At 39.4% G+C, this 14,363-nt stretch overlaps 3 protein-coding genes across 4 annotated transcripts; 1 reads left to right on the forward strand and 2 right to left on the reverse strand.

Moving 5' to 3' along the window:
- Nucleotides 1–1,208: 1,208 nt before the first annotated feature.
- On the reverse strand, nt 1,209–7,319 carry LOC126610636 (CRM-domain containing factor CFM2, chloroplastic). 2 transcript variants are annotated; one of them, XM_050278743.1, is made up of 13 exons: nt 6,544–7,319; nt 5,479–6,010; nt 5,263–5,393; nt 4,792–5,079; nt 4,548–4,704; nt 4,098–4,390; nt 3,620–3,679; nt 3,452–3,508; nt 2,831–3,145; nt 2,559–2,729; nt 2,245–2,473; nt 1,993–2,123; nt 1,209–1,894 (listed from the first exon to the last, which is right to left on the reverse strand). In XM_050278743.1, the coding sequence occupies exons 1-13, from the start codon at nt 7,246–7,248 to the stop codon at nt 1,688–1,690; spliced, it is 3,276 nt and encodes a 1,091-aa protein (XP_050134700.1). In that variant the 5' UTR covers nt 7,249–7,319; the 3' UTR covers nt 1,209–1,687. The 2 variants fall into 2 exon arrangements, with proteins under 2 accessions (XP_050134700.1, XP_050134701.1); XM_050278744.1 differs by lacking the exons at nt 1,209–1,894; nt 1,993–2,123 and having other exon boundaries at nt 2,284–2,473; nt 2,594–2,729.
- Nucleotides 7,320–8,119: 800 nt separating this feature from the next.
- LOC126610637 (uncharacterized) lies at nt 8,120–10,523 on the reverse strand. The gene is made up of 6 exons (XM_050278745.1): nt 10,275–10,523; nt 9,498–9,533; nt 8,854–9,055; nt 8,676–8,748; nt 8,440–8,557; nt 8,120–8,358 (listed from the first exon to the last, which is right to left on the reverse strand). The coding sequence occupies exons 1-6, from the start codon at nt 10,457–10,459 to the stop codon at nt 8,319–8,321; spliced, it is 654 nt and encodes a 217-aa protein (XP_050134702.1). The 5' UTR covers nt 10,460–10,523; the 3' UTR covers nt 8,120–8,318.
- Nucleotides 10,524–12,629: 2,106 nt separating this feature from the next.
- Nucleotides 12,630–14,133, forward strand: LOC126610638 (uncharacterized). Its single transcript, XM_050278746.1, has one exon. It carries the CDS (start codon nt 12,880–12,882, stop codon nt 13,870–13,872), a length of 993 nt encoding a protein of 330 aa, XP_050134703.1. The 5' UTR covers nt 12,630–12,879; the 3' UTR covers nt 13,873–14,133.
- Nucleotides 14,134–14,363: the final 230 nt, after the last annotated feature.

A 14,363-nucleotide genomic window follows, 5' to 3' on the forward strand; every position in this document is an offset into this window, starting at 1 on the left:
ATAAAAATATCCTCAATTTAATAAACAATGGGCAAAAATAATTTTGATAAAATTTGGGGGCATTTTTGTCATGTTTGCTTATTTGGCTTAAATTTTTCATGAAATGAACAAAATAATTGAGGGTAAACAAACTTAAGAACTAATTCCATCGATTTGAAGTCTCAAGGACCAAAGTAAAAAAATGATGTTAATCTCCCAGTCGTTTTTGCTAAAAAGCCTTTGTTTTTTTTGGTACAAATTATGGTTGTACAAGAGAAATTAAAGGAAAATGGAAAATGGAATTGGAACTGGAATCTCTGCTTCCCACCGTTGGATTCGGATCCGAGTAGGGTCACCTGGATGTCATATTAGCCAAGGCTTATCCAAAAGCTAAAAAGCAAAAGTTGGATGAAAATATCACTAATATTTGATTATTATCCTCTTTCCTCACCCTCCGGACGGACGGGTGGACCATTTGAAACCACGTAATTTTGACTTTGGCTACGTAACATTATTTATTCAACGTCGACAGAGAAACAAAGTTACAAAACGCATGCTTCGGCAATGCCGGATGGGGCTTGCAATGTCGTGTCATTCTCTAAACGCTCCTGTGTTCCACACAAGCTCAAATAGATAAAACGACTTACACGTGTGAGAAAAATTTGTCTGATACGAGTAACGTCTTGGGTTAATAATGCAATGTCATTCTCCCATATAGCGATATAAGACGTGAACATAACAACCCTGGCGTCCCTGTTTTATGCAAAGTTTTTCAAGTTGTAGAACCCAAGATCCTAATGGGTTCCTTTCTCAGCCATAATCGTTTAAATACAGAACCCAAGATCCTAATGGGTTCCTTTCTCAGTCATAATCGTTCAAATACAGAAGTCAAGAGCGCATTTGACACCACCACCAACTCTATTCTACTCTTCCAACCGAGCTCCGTTGCGAGTTGGCACGCCCAAATTCACAAAAAGAAAATAATTAGCTTACTTGACCTGCGCTCTACATAGACTTTGTAATTTTTAGAGTCAACACTATTACAATGTACACACAAGATCATTTCATACTTTTACTTTTAGGGGTGCGCTATCTACACATCCATTTTTACTTCTTACACACCCCTTGTTAATTTTTGTCCATTGATCTTCTTTAATTCATCCGATCCGACGGTCAAAAGCCAAAAAGGTGTGAGAGAAGTAAAAAGGGTTGTGTGGATATCACACCCCTTACTTTTAACCTTTTTTCTTTTCTCTTTATTCCTAAAAAAAAATCAAAATTTGATGAATGTTTATAAATGTTTCGAAAATTCACAGATACAGAGGATGGCTTCTGAGTTTACAATTTGACTAAACCTAATCTGAACCTCAACTCAAGCAGCCCTCTGGACTTCCAGCGTTAAACTTCCGGTCATTGGATGTCAAGTGTCGACGGAATGCCTGCATTTCTCTTCTTGCAGCACTAAATCAATCTATGTACGGAGGTTGTTAACCATTCCAAAGTTATCATCTCCACAATTCCTGGAATTTGAGATGCCAAAAGAGGTAAGAACAGAGGAGTTTCGGAGTCTACTCACGCTCTTAAGACGATCATGGGCTTCGGTGATTGCTACGTAGACGGTGTGTGTAGGTGCAAGCTTTCTACCGTAGGCAATGATCGAGGGATAGATGATCCAGCGGTACCTTCTGGCACAAGCTAAGATTCCAACCTAAGCAGCTGCATCTTCACCTTCGCGAGGTTTAAAACCGCACTCGAGTCTTATTGCCGCCAGGAGTTCGGGAGACACAGCACCCTGAGTAGAAGCATTTTTCCCTGTGTTACTTCCATTACGGCGAGGATTGTCTCCTGCGCCCCAGCCCCTGTAAAGTATAACTTTGCTAGGCTCCTGGGAGATTAAAACCGCACCCGTTGCTTGCTATGAGAGAGGCAAAAAGAGAGAGATCAGCAATTTATAATGTAAGCAAAGAAAAACGAGGGGGATAAGAGAAATAGGAGGAACTTGGGAATGCACACCTCCAGTTTGAAAACAACTTCCCTGACCGAAGTTCCTTTTGCTCTGCCTTTGACGTTCACTATGGCAAGAGGGTGCTTCTCAAAGTGTGCCTTGATTGTTTTAGCAACACCAGTTACAATGTTGCTCCTTCCTAAAAGGTGATAAGAGAAGCTAAGTACTTAAAGTTTCTTACCAAGTAAACAACCGTTTTAGCAAATTATAGATGAACACGAAGAGGTAAACCGGAAAACATAAATTGGTTATAAAATTACCAACTGCTATCACAGGGCGGTTTTTCATCTTGAGGGCTTGTTTTCTCAGAAGAAGCCTCTCATTGTTGGAAAGATGAACCGCCTTTGAGGGCCTCTCATTAAAATTCTTTCTTACCAGTACTGGGACTGATGGTTCTGATTCACTATTGCCAGGTCTGCGTGATGAGTCCCTGGCCTCATTATCACGACGATGTTTGACCACAGTCGCTGAACTGCTCAAACGGTTTGTCTGAAACCACATAAATCATACAACATAAGAAGTTTCCAACCTAGAATATAAACATGCATAGAAATTCATGATAATTGATATTTACCGAGAAAGATTTAGAGACGGGTGGCTCAGCTTTACCATTTTCATCCTCACCCCAGATCGAAGAGAAAGTAAGGACTTTATCCTGTTGTGTGGCTACTTGACCATTTACTACAGTGCCCGTTCTATCTTCCAATTTCATGGGAGTCGCATGAACTTCTTGTTTGTTTCTAGCCTTAACAAATACAATGTACACTGTTTCAGATACCGCTCTTCCAAGCTGCAGAAGATAATAAGGAGGTACCAAATATAAACATGCATAGATGTAGATATTACCAGAACATCTTCAGGACAACACGTAGATGGGAAGCCTTCAACTTCTCCATTTATATCCTTGAGCGAACTTGCACGACTTTCATATGTAACTGGTTCATTTGAAGATCCTGTCTCAACTGTACTAGTTTCATCCTCTTCATTTGTAACTGATTCATTTGAAGATCCTGGCTCAACTCTCCCAGATTCATCCTCGTCACAGGTCGGAGAGAAACTCGTCATATTGTCTTGTTGCGTGGCTAATTGACCGTTCACAACAGGTGCCACTCCATCATTCAAACTTATGGGAATCACATGAGCTTCTTGTTTGTCTCTAGCCTTGAATGATACAAAATGCACTATTTCAGACCATACTTCGGAAGAAGGTACTAAGGAGGTAGTAAATATTTAAATAGACTGAAAACATCTGACAAATTAGCGTAGTCTTTACTATTTAGATTGACATTCACTTCATGACAAGCAGGTTTTATAGAATGAGAGAGAACCAAAGTAAATTCAATATCTGATCTCAAACGTTATTCGGACTTTACAACGTTTGCCTATTCAAAACTATTAACTTTAGCTCAGTTTATTACTTAATTTGGTTTGAAGCCCATAGAAGTATATAAACATGAGATAGCTCACCAATTGAGTTCTTGATTCATTAACCGAGTGCGTATTGTCTGATTCCTTGTCTTCATCCTATTTCAAGAAAAACATAGCACAATTTGCCTCACTTTGAACGGGAACAAAGGACATAGAATTTTGATAGAAACTGATAAAACAGAATTATAAATACCCAGGACAACTCACCAACTGAAGCTTTAATTCAGCTATATTTTCGTTAAGCTTTAAAACATGAAGTTTCAAAGACTGCATGTCAAAGCAGGAAACAAACAAAAAGGAATCAGATGATGAAGTAGATATGACAATGGCGAAATTTTAAAACGGAAAATAGACAAATTAGTTTAGTTATAAATAAAATAAAATAAACAAAGTAGAATGAGCCAAGATCCTTGAATAAGGGATTCCATAGCAGTGAAACTAGGTGTATACTTTATTAACAAATTTCCAACCAAAAGCACCTTTATCATCAGGTTTCAGGGGAGATGACTTTGTACGTTAAAAGTACTTGATAGTATATGATGGAATAAGATCACTATGTCATTAATCCAGTCTCTTTGAACTAGGCGGATTCCTTTTCCAAATGCAGCGTTTTGGGTCGCAGGATGCTGGTTGGTAATGACAAATAGCTTAAATGCACGGGAGCAGATAGAAAATCCAATTTTACCTCACGACGCTGTGCCTCAATAGAACGTTTCATTGCTTCTCTTTTAGTCAGAAGTGTCTGAGGTCTCAAAGAAGCAGGCCTGCTATAATTTTTTCCACGATACACAATAATTGCATAACCCTTACTCACTCTCTCCACTGCCACTAGTATCCCACCACTTTCTGCCTCTAAGGTTTGTGCTACTTGGTGAACAGTTTCGATACTTTTCTCATTAGATATTATCTTAACGAGTTCCCTATACTTCCAATGAAGATGCATGTTTTCAATTGTTCCATCAAATACTCCTCGCCTACCTGAGCATTAAAATATAAGACTTGTTAAAACCACTTCTAAAGGAACTAGATATTTAGATAGATTTCCATTATGACCTATGATTTAATTCAAAAGAACAAAATAATCAGGTAACAAGTATCAACTAGTGAGTTCAAGAGAGAGTAGATGGCAACTCACCCATCAGTAGGAAAGGCTTCATTCTCAAGCCAACCTTCCTTAGCATATATCTTTCTTCTTTAGTAATACCTTCTTTATCTATTTCTGGTTGTTGGGGGGTCGCTGCGTTCTCCAGATCTGCTAGAAGTTTTTCTGCCTTTACTCTCTTTTCTAAAGCCTGTTGATTACAGATATGCCATTTGTAACACACAAAACAGCCAAAGCAGAGAATTCACCTAACTGAAGCATCTCAATGAAACCATACCATGGACAATTTAATGCTGGTCCTATCGACAGCTGCCTCAGTAGACTTTAGCTTTCTTGCGGATGGAAGCCCCATTTTATGATCATCGATCCAGCCATGTTTATTTTCTGGCTCAGTCCTGGGTTCAAGATCTTGTCTAGTTGGAACTGAGGTACTACGCTCTACACGTATTGCATGCCTCCTCCGTTCTTCTATTGCAGATGAAACTGCAGGTGGCAGAAAATCCTTTCCCCTATACAAAACTATAAATTCCCTGTCCCGAGCAAGCAGAGTTCCTCCAGTCAGCCTCTGCAACAGAGTACATTTAATCAAAAGTAGCAATCGTCACAAAGTCTTGCAACATGAATGTATGATAATTAAAGAAGAAGTCCCTATCCAAATCAATTTAAATGTAAATCGACTGGACAAGCAGTTTATTTTAGTTATAATAGAAAGGTAAGACTGAAGAGAAATTCCTAGATTATCTTCAACCTTTAGCTCTTCAGCCATCATCTCGCTGTTAGTGTTCTGTACCCCTCTTTTAACAGCTATTTTGGCAATCTCACATTTTTCCCAGAGTTTGACAATGGAAGCGGCCAAACCCTGAAGATTTCTGTTTCTGCCTGTAAACAAGAAAAAAATTAAAAAATTATAGTAAATAAACACTGGCCAGAAAACAAGAGTTATAAAAGCATAAACCAAACTCACCCAATGCAAAATGACATGGTAAGGGTCGACCGAGTCTTCTTATTGTGGTCATTTCATCATCTGTTAGTTTAGAGTTCAGACCATAGGGAAGAAGGCGGAAAGGTTTCCTGTATCCAGGAACAATGGCTGGTAGAAGGTCAGCATCAATGGGAAGAGGTTCACAACCCCACCAATCAGTAAACCGCGGCCCCAGTCCCTCTAACATGCTGTCATTTTCTTCTGAAAGTTGTGCCTCGCCTGGAAGTTGAAACCGAACTCTACCTGGCAAACCAACACCTTGTACTAACGCTGGTTGAGCTCGTTCATAGCTTGTACTTGGTACTATAGCAGAGTTTACATCATTTTTGCTGGATGTACCACTCTCATTTCCTCCATCATTGATGTGTGTATCAGGTAGTGCAATAGAGTTAGCCTCACTCATTGAATCTTTGCGAACATTGTCACGCAAAAAGTATGGATACTTATAGTTCACCCCCCTATACAAAATTATCTTACTTCCAGCCCTCCAGACAACCAGCCCTCCAGTTTTTCTCTGAGAATGTCAGGACAAAGGATATTACCAGCCTGTTAATCCAACCAGAGTGTTGCTTTTGTACTAGATTATGCGTTCATTTGGAAGTGATTTTAAAATAACTAAATCTGCTTTTAGAGAAAATGTTTTTGGGTTCAAAAATTACTTGAAGTGCTTTTACAGGATTCACTTGCATTTTGCTAAAGATTAAAAAAAAAGGTCGTACCCAGTGCACAAGGCTCCCAATTTTGCTAAAGATTGGTTCCAAAAATAATTTCACCAAAAGCGCCATTCAGAAAACGTAAAAGTGTTTATGGGTCATAGAAAGTGCTTCTGGGAAAGCACTCCTTTGAAAGCACTACGAAGTGCCTTTCCAAGAAAGTGTTTCTAATTAAAGCACTTCTAGTAAAAGCACTTATGACCAGGAAGAGCAAGCAGTCCCAAATGGGCAATGTCAAGTGACTCAAATCGATAGCGAGTATAAACAATCATTGCACAAGTCAAAAACAAAAACATTGATTGATTCAAATAACTAGTGAAAATTGAAGCCTAACCTCCAACAAGTCATGAGTCCTCTTCATGTTCAACCTACACAAATCCTCACACACAATCTTCACAACCTCCGACCGCCGCCAGTTCTCGTGAATCCCATTCACAATCCCTTCAGTAATCCCAGCCTTCCCAATCTTCAGCTTCTTCCTCAGCCCAAGCCCAACCGTCGTCAGCCGCCTCAACTCACCCTTCCCCAAGCTCAGCTCCGCCAATGTCGGAACCCTCCCCTCCCCCTTCCCCTTCCTCTCCTCCCTCTCTAATTCCTTCTGCTTCTTCACCTCCCGCCTCAACTCATGAAACCTCGCAATCGCTCCGCCGGTGCCCGGTTCTGGGACCGGGTTCTCGGGCGTGCTCCAGCTTGCATCGAGCGTGTGCCCGACCCGGTACTTGGGCAATTTCTCCGGAATCGGAACAAAGATTTCGCCGGCGGACTTCTTATCGGGTTGCCGGTCGGGATTTTGGGTGCTCTCGGTGAACCCGAGGCTTCGGAGCTTCTCGGCGATTCTCTGAATGGCAGACTTGGGCGCAAGTGTTTTGGTGTCGGCGGCGGAGCTCCGAATTGTGAATTTAGAGGATTTAGGATTTTGGGAGGGGAGGGTTCTGGGAAAGGAAAAGAAGGGAGAGAGTGATGGGTGGTCGGTTATGGTTTTTGGCGGGAAGCGACAAGTGGTAAGGTGAGTTGCAGAGAGACTCATCGGCGGCGACATTTCATTGCTCAGCTCTCCGACGGCTGCAGGGCATCAAGTTTCAAGCGGGTGAACGTTTTCGAGCCAATTGTTAACGACTATCTATCTCTATCCTCAAATCACGTGACTCGCGCGTGAAATCCCGCGAAAGGGAAAGAATTGAGACCGTCCGATGGAAAAAGAATGAATATGCAATCGAGATCATGATTGATTAAAATCCAAAAATAATCCAATAGATTTTTCAGTCTGAAGGTAATACGGTCCGATACATTAAGAATAAAAATATAATTGATTGAAATTTTTTTGTTTTAAGTTTCCAACCAATTGTATTATGATACTTGGTATATTAGGTCATATTCCAGCATTGCAAAATTTCTCCCTAAATCAAAGCCATATCAACAATTATTCCAATAATTTCATTTACTATCTAACATATGGACGATTGCACAAACATATGTTTCATGCTTATTTGAGTAATCGCAGTGAGATTGACAGATATTACGGTAAGAATAGCTAGGATTTTCTAAAAGAGAGATCATTCGTTTAATTAGAAACTAGCCTTCATGCACGTGCGTGCATTTTTTGAATCACGACATGTTACGCGCGACTTACATGTTTTAAATGTATTATTATGCACGTGCGAAAGACCTTTTCTATAATCGGTGAGCGCGTGCAAATGACATTTTTTGAATGCAACTTACACGTTTTAAATGTATTATTATGTGCATGTGAAATACCATTTTTATAACTATCACTATACGCCTCTTAAGATATTTTGAACGTGTTTAAAAATAAAAAAAATAATATTTAATAAATAACTTATTGAATCATATTATTACTAATCCATTGTGAGGTACTAATTAAAAAAAAAAAAAAAACTGTACAAGAAGAATTAATGATTAAAAAACACTATTTATATAACGAAAATACCCCTGCATTATTTAGGAATGCGCATTTGCGTGAACGATTTACAGAACTTACATGGATGATTATATATAATTACAATTGTCTCCTGTGATTTACAACAGAGTTATTATGCACAATTCGAATGCAGATCCATCCAGCTCATAAACATACAGGAGGAATTACATTTAGATCACGAGTAATCCTCGAATCCAGACGTTCTCTGTCCTGTAGATTGCAGAGATTTGTTTTCAGTAAGTCGAAAAGCAAACATTAGCTATTGTTAACGAGATATGCTTTAACACTCACGTTTTGGGATGAAGGTACTGATCGACCGTGAGAGGTTTTGGACCGCCAAACCAATCGATCAGAAAGATATGCTCGATGTCTAATTTGAAGAACTGGAAGTTGTGACCCTTGGGCCAGTCTGTTAACCATCCAGCAAAAACAAAAACCACTTAATTAGCTGAGCAAGAGATGAAACGAAAAACTGAAATTTCGAAAGAACTGCAGGTGGTGTGTGATATTTGTGTGTTTAGTATTACCCTTCATCTCCGGATGCTTTGTGAACAAGGCACTTATAGCAAATTCTGTTTCTTTGGGATCCGCAAGCTTCAGCTGAAAAAAATATCATGCATCCCAGGTTAGCGATAATTAATGCGATTTATCCTCCTCCTCGGGATAGTATGGATGATGATAAATAAATTCTCTGATGCAACTCACCTTCCCGTTAAGTGTAAGCTTTGCACAAGTGGGATTCTCTGGGTCCGTCTTGCCACAGGTTCCAACAGGATGCTCGCTAATTGTCAACGAAGCTCTTGGATCTTTCAGTGCATTTCTTGCAGTCGGATCAAGAGTTGTCAAGTAGAAGTAAGGGATACCACTGCCTTTTCCAGGTTCTCCATCGCTAAATGAAACCACATTCCTGCATCATATTTTCAAATTACTTTATCCGAGAGACTTCATAGGCGTTGTAGTGGCGTATAGGTTTCATTAACCACTTGAGATCGATGCAAGAGTTTGAGGCAAACATAGAGCATGATTGGGAGGAAAGGCATAACAAATGGATATATTCAAACGAGAATCACAGAACGAAGAGAGCTGCATTATGCATTACGCACACACTATCCTACCGGTGGTAATTTTCATCTTACTGGAAACTTGTTCTTCCTATAGGGCACAAGTACTAAACAAAGAAGGGAAGCTAAACATTAGGAGTGTATGTCCTGCCATGAACGAACCCTGCAAAACATTTTGCTTTTCCCTAAACTTGTACTTACGAGGGCGGACACTAGACATAAATACTAGAATTCAGTAGTATATCTAACGCGGTAATATATATAACAAAAAAAAAAAAGAAGTCTTACCCGAAGGGTGCTCCTTCCAATTCACTTGAGATAGTACTGTGAAAGAAAGAAAAATCACAAGCATCAAATGTCTAAGCTTCCAAACACAAATAATATTTATTACAAAAACTAAGTTGATATTTCTCAAGGAGCACTTGGGATTTTAATGAAAATATCAACTACTTTCTAATGAAAACACTTCTAACATAGGGCTCGTTTGGAACTGCTTTTAAAATAGCAGAAAGCGTTTTTTGTGAGAATGTTTTTAGAACCAATCTTTAGGAAAAATGCATGTGAATCCTGCAAAAGCACTTGAAATGCTTCCTACAAGAATCACATGACTGGAACCCAGAAACTACTTTTGGAGCTCAAAAACATTTCTGGCTTTCGGTCATTTTAAACTGAATTCTAACGAGTTTATAAACACTTATGAACTAAAGTTCTTCTTACATAAGTAATCATTAACGACCCCAACAAGCGCTTCCGTAACCAGAAGCACGTTTAATTCTTACTGTCGCTAAAAGCACTTTCTAACAACCAATTTACAAGCAAGTAAAGATTCTACAACACCCAAACATGTTTGAATTTCATCACAAACACACGAGCTTCGAAATCAGATCTCCAATTTGACCAATAAGAACCAAATTAAAATCACACTAATTTGGTTCTCTAATCATTAAACATAATCATAGCCAAAAATCCCCCAAATTAACCGAAAGCAATCTTCCCACGACAGTAAAAAGTAAAAAAAACCAACAGAAACAACACGAAATTACAAGAAAGTAAAGAGATTCTTACTTCAAGACGCCCCAGGAATTCTGAGCGACCAACCAGCGAGCAGTGGCGGCAGCATTTTCCGGGTCGGGTTTCTTCAGCAAGAGAACCCGCCCATCCACAGGCAGTTGGATACCCGACGGTAGAGAAACCAAGTAGACTGCGAACACGAAGTGAACAAGCCCTTTGATCATCGTCGTCGTCGTCATCGGACTCTGTCTGTTTTTTGTCGTGGTCTTTGTGCAGAGAGAGGGAAAGAAGGAGATGAGCGTAATACTGTACGGGCATGTGCATTTTATACCCGTAATCTTACGGGCTGACCGACCGCCAACGGACATGGATCCCCTCCGGATCCATTGGTCCTAATTCACTAAATCCCGTAATCCGAACCTTTGAAATTTGATCAAACGGTTACAAACAGAATCCATTTTAAAGTTATAATAACTTTAGTTATTGGATCAAATTTCAATAGCTCGGATTACGAAATTTGGTGGATTAGGAACAATGGATCCGGAGAGGATCCATGTCCACCCCCAACTACCAGTTGTCAGAGCTCCCCATACAGGGAGGTCATATCCTCTGCAAGCGGGTGTAGGATAACGGATATAACCGCCGGTCTCTCTTTTTCTTCGTTTCTGTTTTGGTCAAAATTTCTTATTTTCCTCATAAACAATATAGATAGGTTTGAAAAACTGACCATGTTTGTTGTTTTGATGTTATACTTGTTATCTTAACGGGTTGTGTTGTGTTGAATTTATTATCTAAATGAGTCTTAACAGGTAACCCAATAACGACTCGAAATGTTAACCGGTCGTGTCGTTTCATGTCGAGTTAACGAGTTATGCAAAATATTGTTATGCTTAATGTCTAGGTCTGATAAACGGTATTTTATCGAGTTCTTAACAAGTGACTCGATAATGACCCTATATGTTAATGGATTTTAACGGACTACCCGTTAATGACCAAAAACTCGTTATTTTTATGGCATTTCATTTTACATCAGATAACTAATTGTGTAAGAAATTGCTAGCTCTAAATATAGATGCAAATAAATCTTCAAATTTATTAAAAAAATGAGATGTCTTAAGAAATGTTCTAAAAAATGAATTAAAAAAAGTGAAAAATGTTGAAAATACTGGTGGGTTAATGAATGTCCACAGTAATATTGAAAACATTGGTAGATTTTTCAATGCCCACACTATGATATTGACTTGGGAAATAAAGAATGATCGTATTGTCAAAATGTGTGTGTTGTAAATTTCTATGTATAATTAATACGTTTGTTTAGAGTTGCTCTATAAATAGAGCTCTCCGTATGTTTTCAAGATACATAGAGAAAAATGAAAGATAAATAACATCATTATCTATCCCTCCATCTTTTATTTGTCATCCCCTTGTGTTATAATTACAGTATGATATTTTACACCTGCTTCGCTCTTGTCACTAGTAAATGTTATCTCTCTAACTTTTACCTATTTATAACAAAAAACTAAAATTAAGAAAAAAAGTTGCAAAGATGACTGAAGAGCTTGCATGCACTTGATTGTAGCCTCTTCCTGGCCCGTGAGCGGGTCCCCCAGCATGGGTTTGGGCCTTATCCGTTATCACTTTAATTCTGAATAATGTCTCTATCAACCTTATCCGGCCCACGTTTTTTCCCATCTGGCTTTTTTTTTTTTTTCGTTCTTATTCACTTTATTTTTTGAGAAATTCACATCAATTGTCCACTTGGAGCTTATACAACACTAACAAGTCACTAGTCACAGGACCCACAACCATAAGCATATCAAATAATCAGAGAGACGGGTCACTTGTTCACTCCTAAGTCCTAACATCACCAGTATCATCCCAGATTAAAGACTTATTGATAGGTGTTGACTTCAAGGGAAGAGATCCCCGTATTTTTATAAAAATGAGGATTAATTGTTGGAGTTCATACCACATCAAACTTTAACGATTTGAACCGTCTATTTTTCAAATTGCACCTCATAGATTATCCTTATAAAATATTAGCCAAATCAGAAATGTTTAAGACATCTAATTAAGTTCAAAGAAATTAACGAATACTTTGTTATATAAAAAACAATGAAATTTTATCTTGATCATTAAATAGGCAAATAGTTTCGGATTGAATTAAATTTTTGTAAGGATGATATATAAATCGAGACTTAAAAAATAAACAGTTCGAATCGTTGAAGTTCGACGTGAAGTGGATGCCACACCTAATCCAAAAAAATGGAAATCCTTCTGATTAAGGGGCTGTTTCTTAATTTTCCCATCTGAGACATATATTCAACAAAACGTACAAATATTAGTTGAGTTTAGAATGGGCCAAGAAACAACAAATCAAGAAGCCCATAAGTGCACTTCAGAACTGGACTTGCCGCAAAACAGTCCAACCGAAATAGTCCAACCGAAAGGTCACACTCCTCCGAGAATTGTCGCAGGAAACAACATCATCGATTAAACAATTCCGAAAGAGTCCGACATGTCGACGCACGCCAGCAACACCAACCACCCGACCGCCTCAGAAACCCGAACCCTCCGTTGGAATTGATGCCCCTCAACATCTCTGCACTGAGAAGGTAAAACAAAAAAAAAAAAAAACACCAAGCCGAAGATCAAGCACATGGGTTTTCTCACATTCGCCGCCGCAGGCGGCGGCCTGATCTTGATGGGCGCGTACGAAGCCATTTCCTCCTCAATCCAAAACCCAGATTCAGATTCATCTCCGCCGTCGTCGCCTCAACCTCCGATTCGTCCCCCGATGGCGCAGTCGCAAGCGAAAACCCAGTCTCGGTTGTCGTCGATTTATTACCTGGCAGCCGCCGTTGTTTCGTTGCTGTTCATCTTGAACTCTTTGGTTTCGTTCTTCGACGCGCTCGACTCAGCGGACCCAGTCGGCTCGGCTATGCAATTGCAAGTGCTGGCGATCGCGTCGCTGTTCTTGCTCTACGCGATTACGGGTCTTGTGGTAAATTTCACGAATTCAACTCTACCTTGTTCGTTGCTTAGTTTGGTCGGTCTTTTCGCTTTCGTTGAAGAATTTTTAATGTTTTACATGCAAAGAAAGGACACTTTCGGAATCGAAAATCGGTACTTTGATCTGCTGCTTGTGCCAATTGCTGTGTGTATATTTTCTACAATGCTTGAATTCAACAACCCCAAATCGAATTATCCGAAATTGGCTCGTGGGGTTGGCTTGGTTCTGCAGGGAATGTGGTTTCTGCAAATGGGTATTTCTTTGTACACCAACTTCATGGCGCACGGATGCTCGTTGCACGAAAAGAGTAGAGGGAATTACACTGTGAAGTGCAAGGGGCACCCTGAGTATCACAGGGCTAGAGCCATCGTCACGCTTCAGTTTAACTGCCATCTTGCTTTTGTGGTGGTTGTGGTTGTGGGAGTGTACTCGATTATTGCCAGGAAGCGTGGCGGATTTCGGGGTGATGTTCCGCACTATAAGCCGCTTGGCGCAGAGATACATCAGTTTGATAATCAGAGCCAATTTACTTTGGATTCTGATGATGGCGATGATGAGGTTAAAGAGGAGGGGAATTCGGCAATGCAGAAAGCCGGCGAAGTGGAATTGGGTGTCAACGGCTATGGTTCTCATAAGTAAGGTATATCTTACCAAATCTTGATATGCTGAATGTAGAACTTCATTTTTTGCACCCTTAGAATTCAGAAGCGAGTAGGGATTTGGAAAATGATGTAGCAGTTCTTCAATCTTTGATCTCAAACGGCATTAAGTTTCATAAATCTTTTCTAAATTGAGATCGTGAAAGTGAATCGATGTCTGGTTTTTTATTAAGCGTTCCAAGTTTCATTAGTTTTGTAAGATGTAAAGCAATATGGATGGCCAATTTCATTTTCTTCAGTAGTTACGTTGGTAATCTTTTATCATGTAACTTAATTCGATTTCGCTGCTGAGTTCAGTTGCATCTTATGTACTTTCTCTTGGAATCGACGTAAGTTCTTCGTACGAAGGACATATAGGAATATTTGTTATTATATAAGTAGTATTGTTGGTGTTTGAGCTGCAAGATTGCACAGGACCAGGTTCAGTATTTAACTTTAATGGTTAGCTAACAAGTTTCCGAATTGCGGATT

The sequence above is a fragment of the Malus sylvestris genome, chromosome 17 (genome assembly GCF_916048215.2).
Source record: "Malus sylvestris chromosome 17, drMalSylv7.2, whole genome shotgun sequence".
Classification (NCBI taxonomy): Eukaryota; Viridiplantae; Streptophyta; class Magnoliopsida; order Rosales; family Rosaceae; genus Malus; species Malus sylvestris.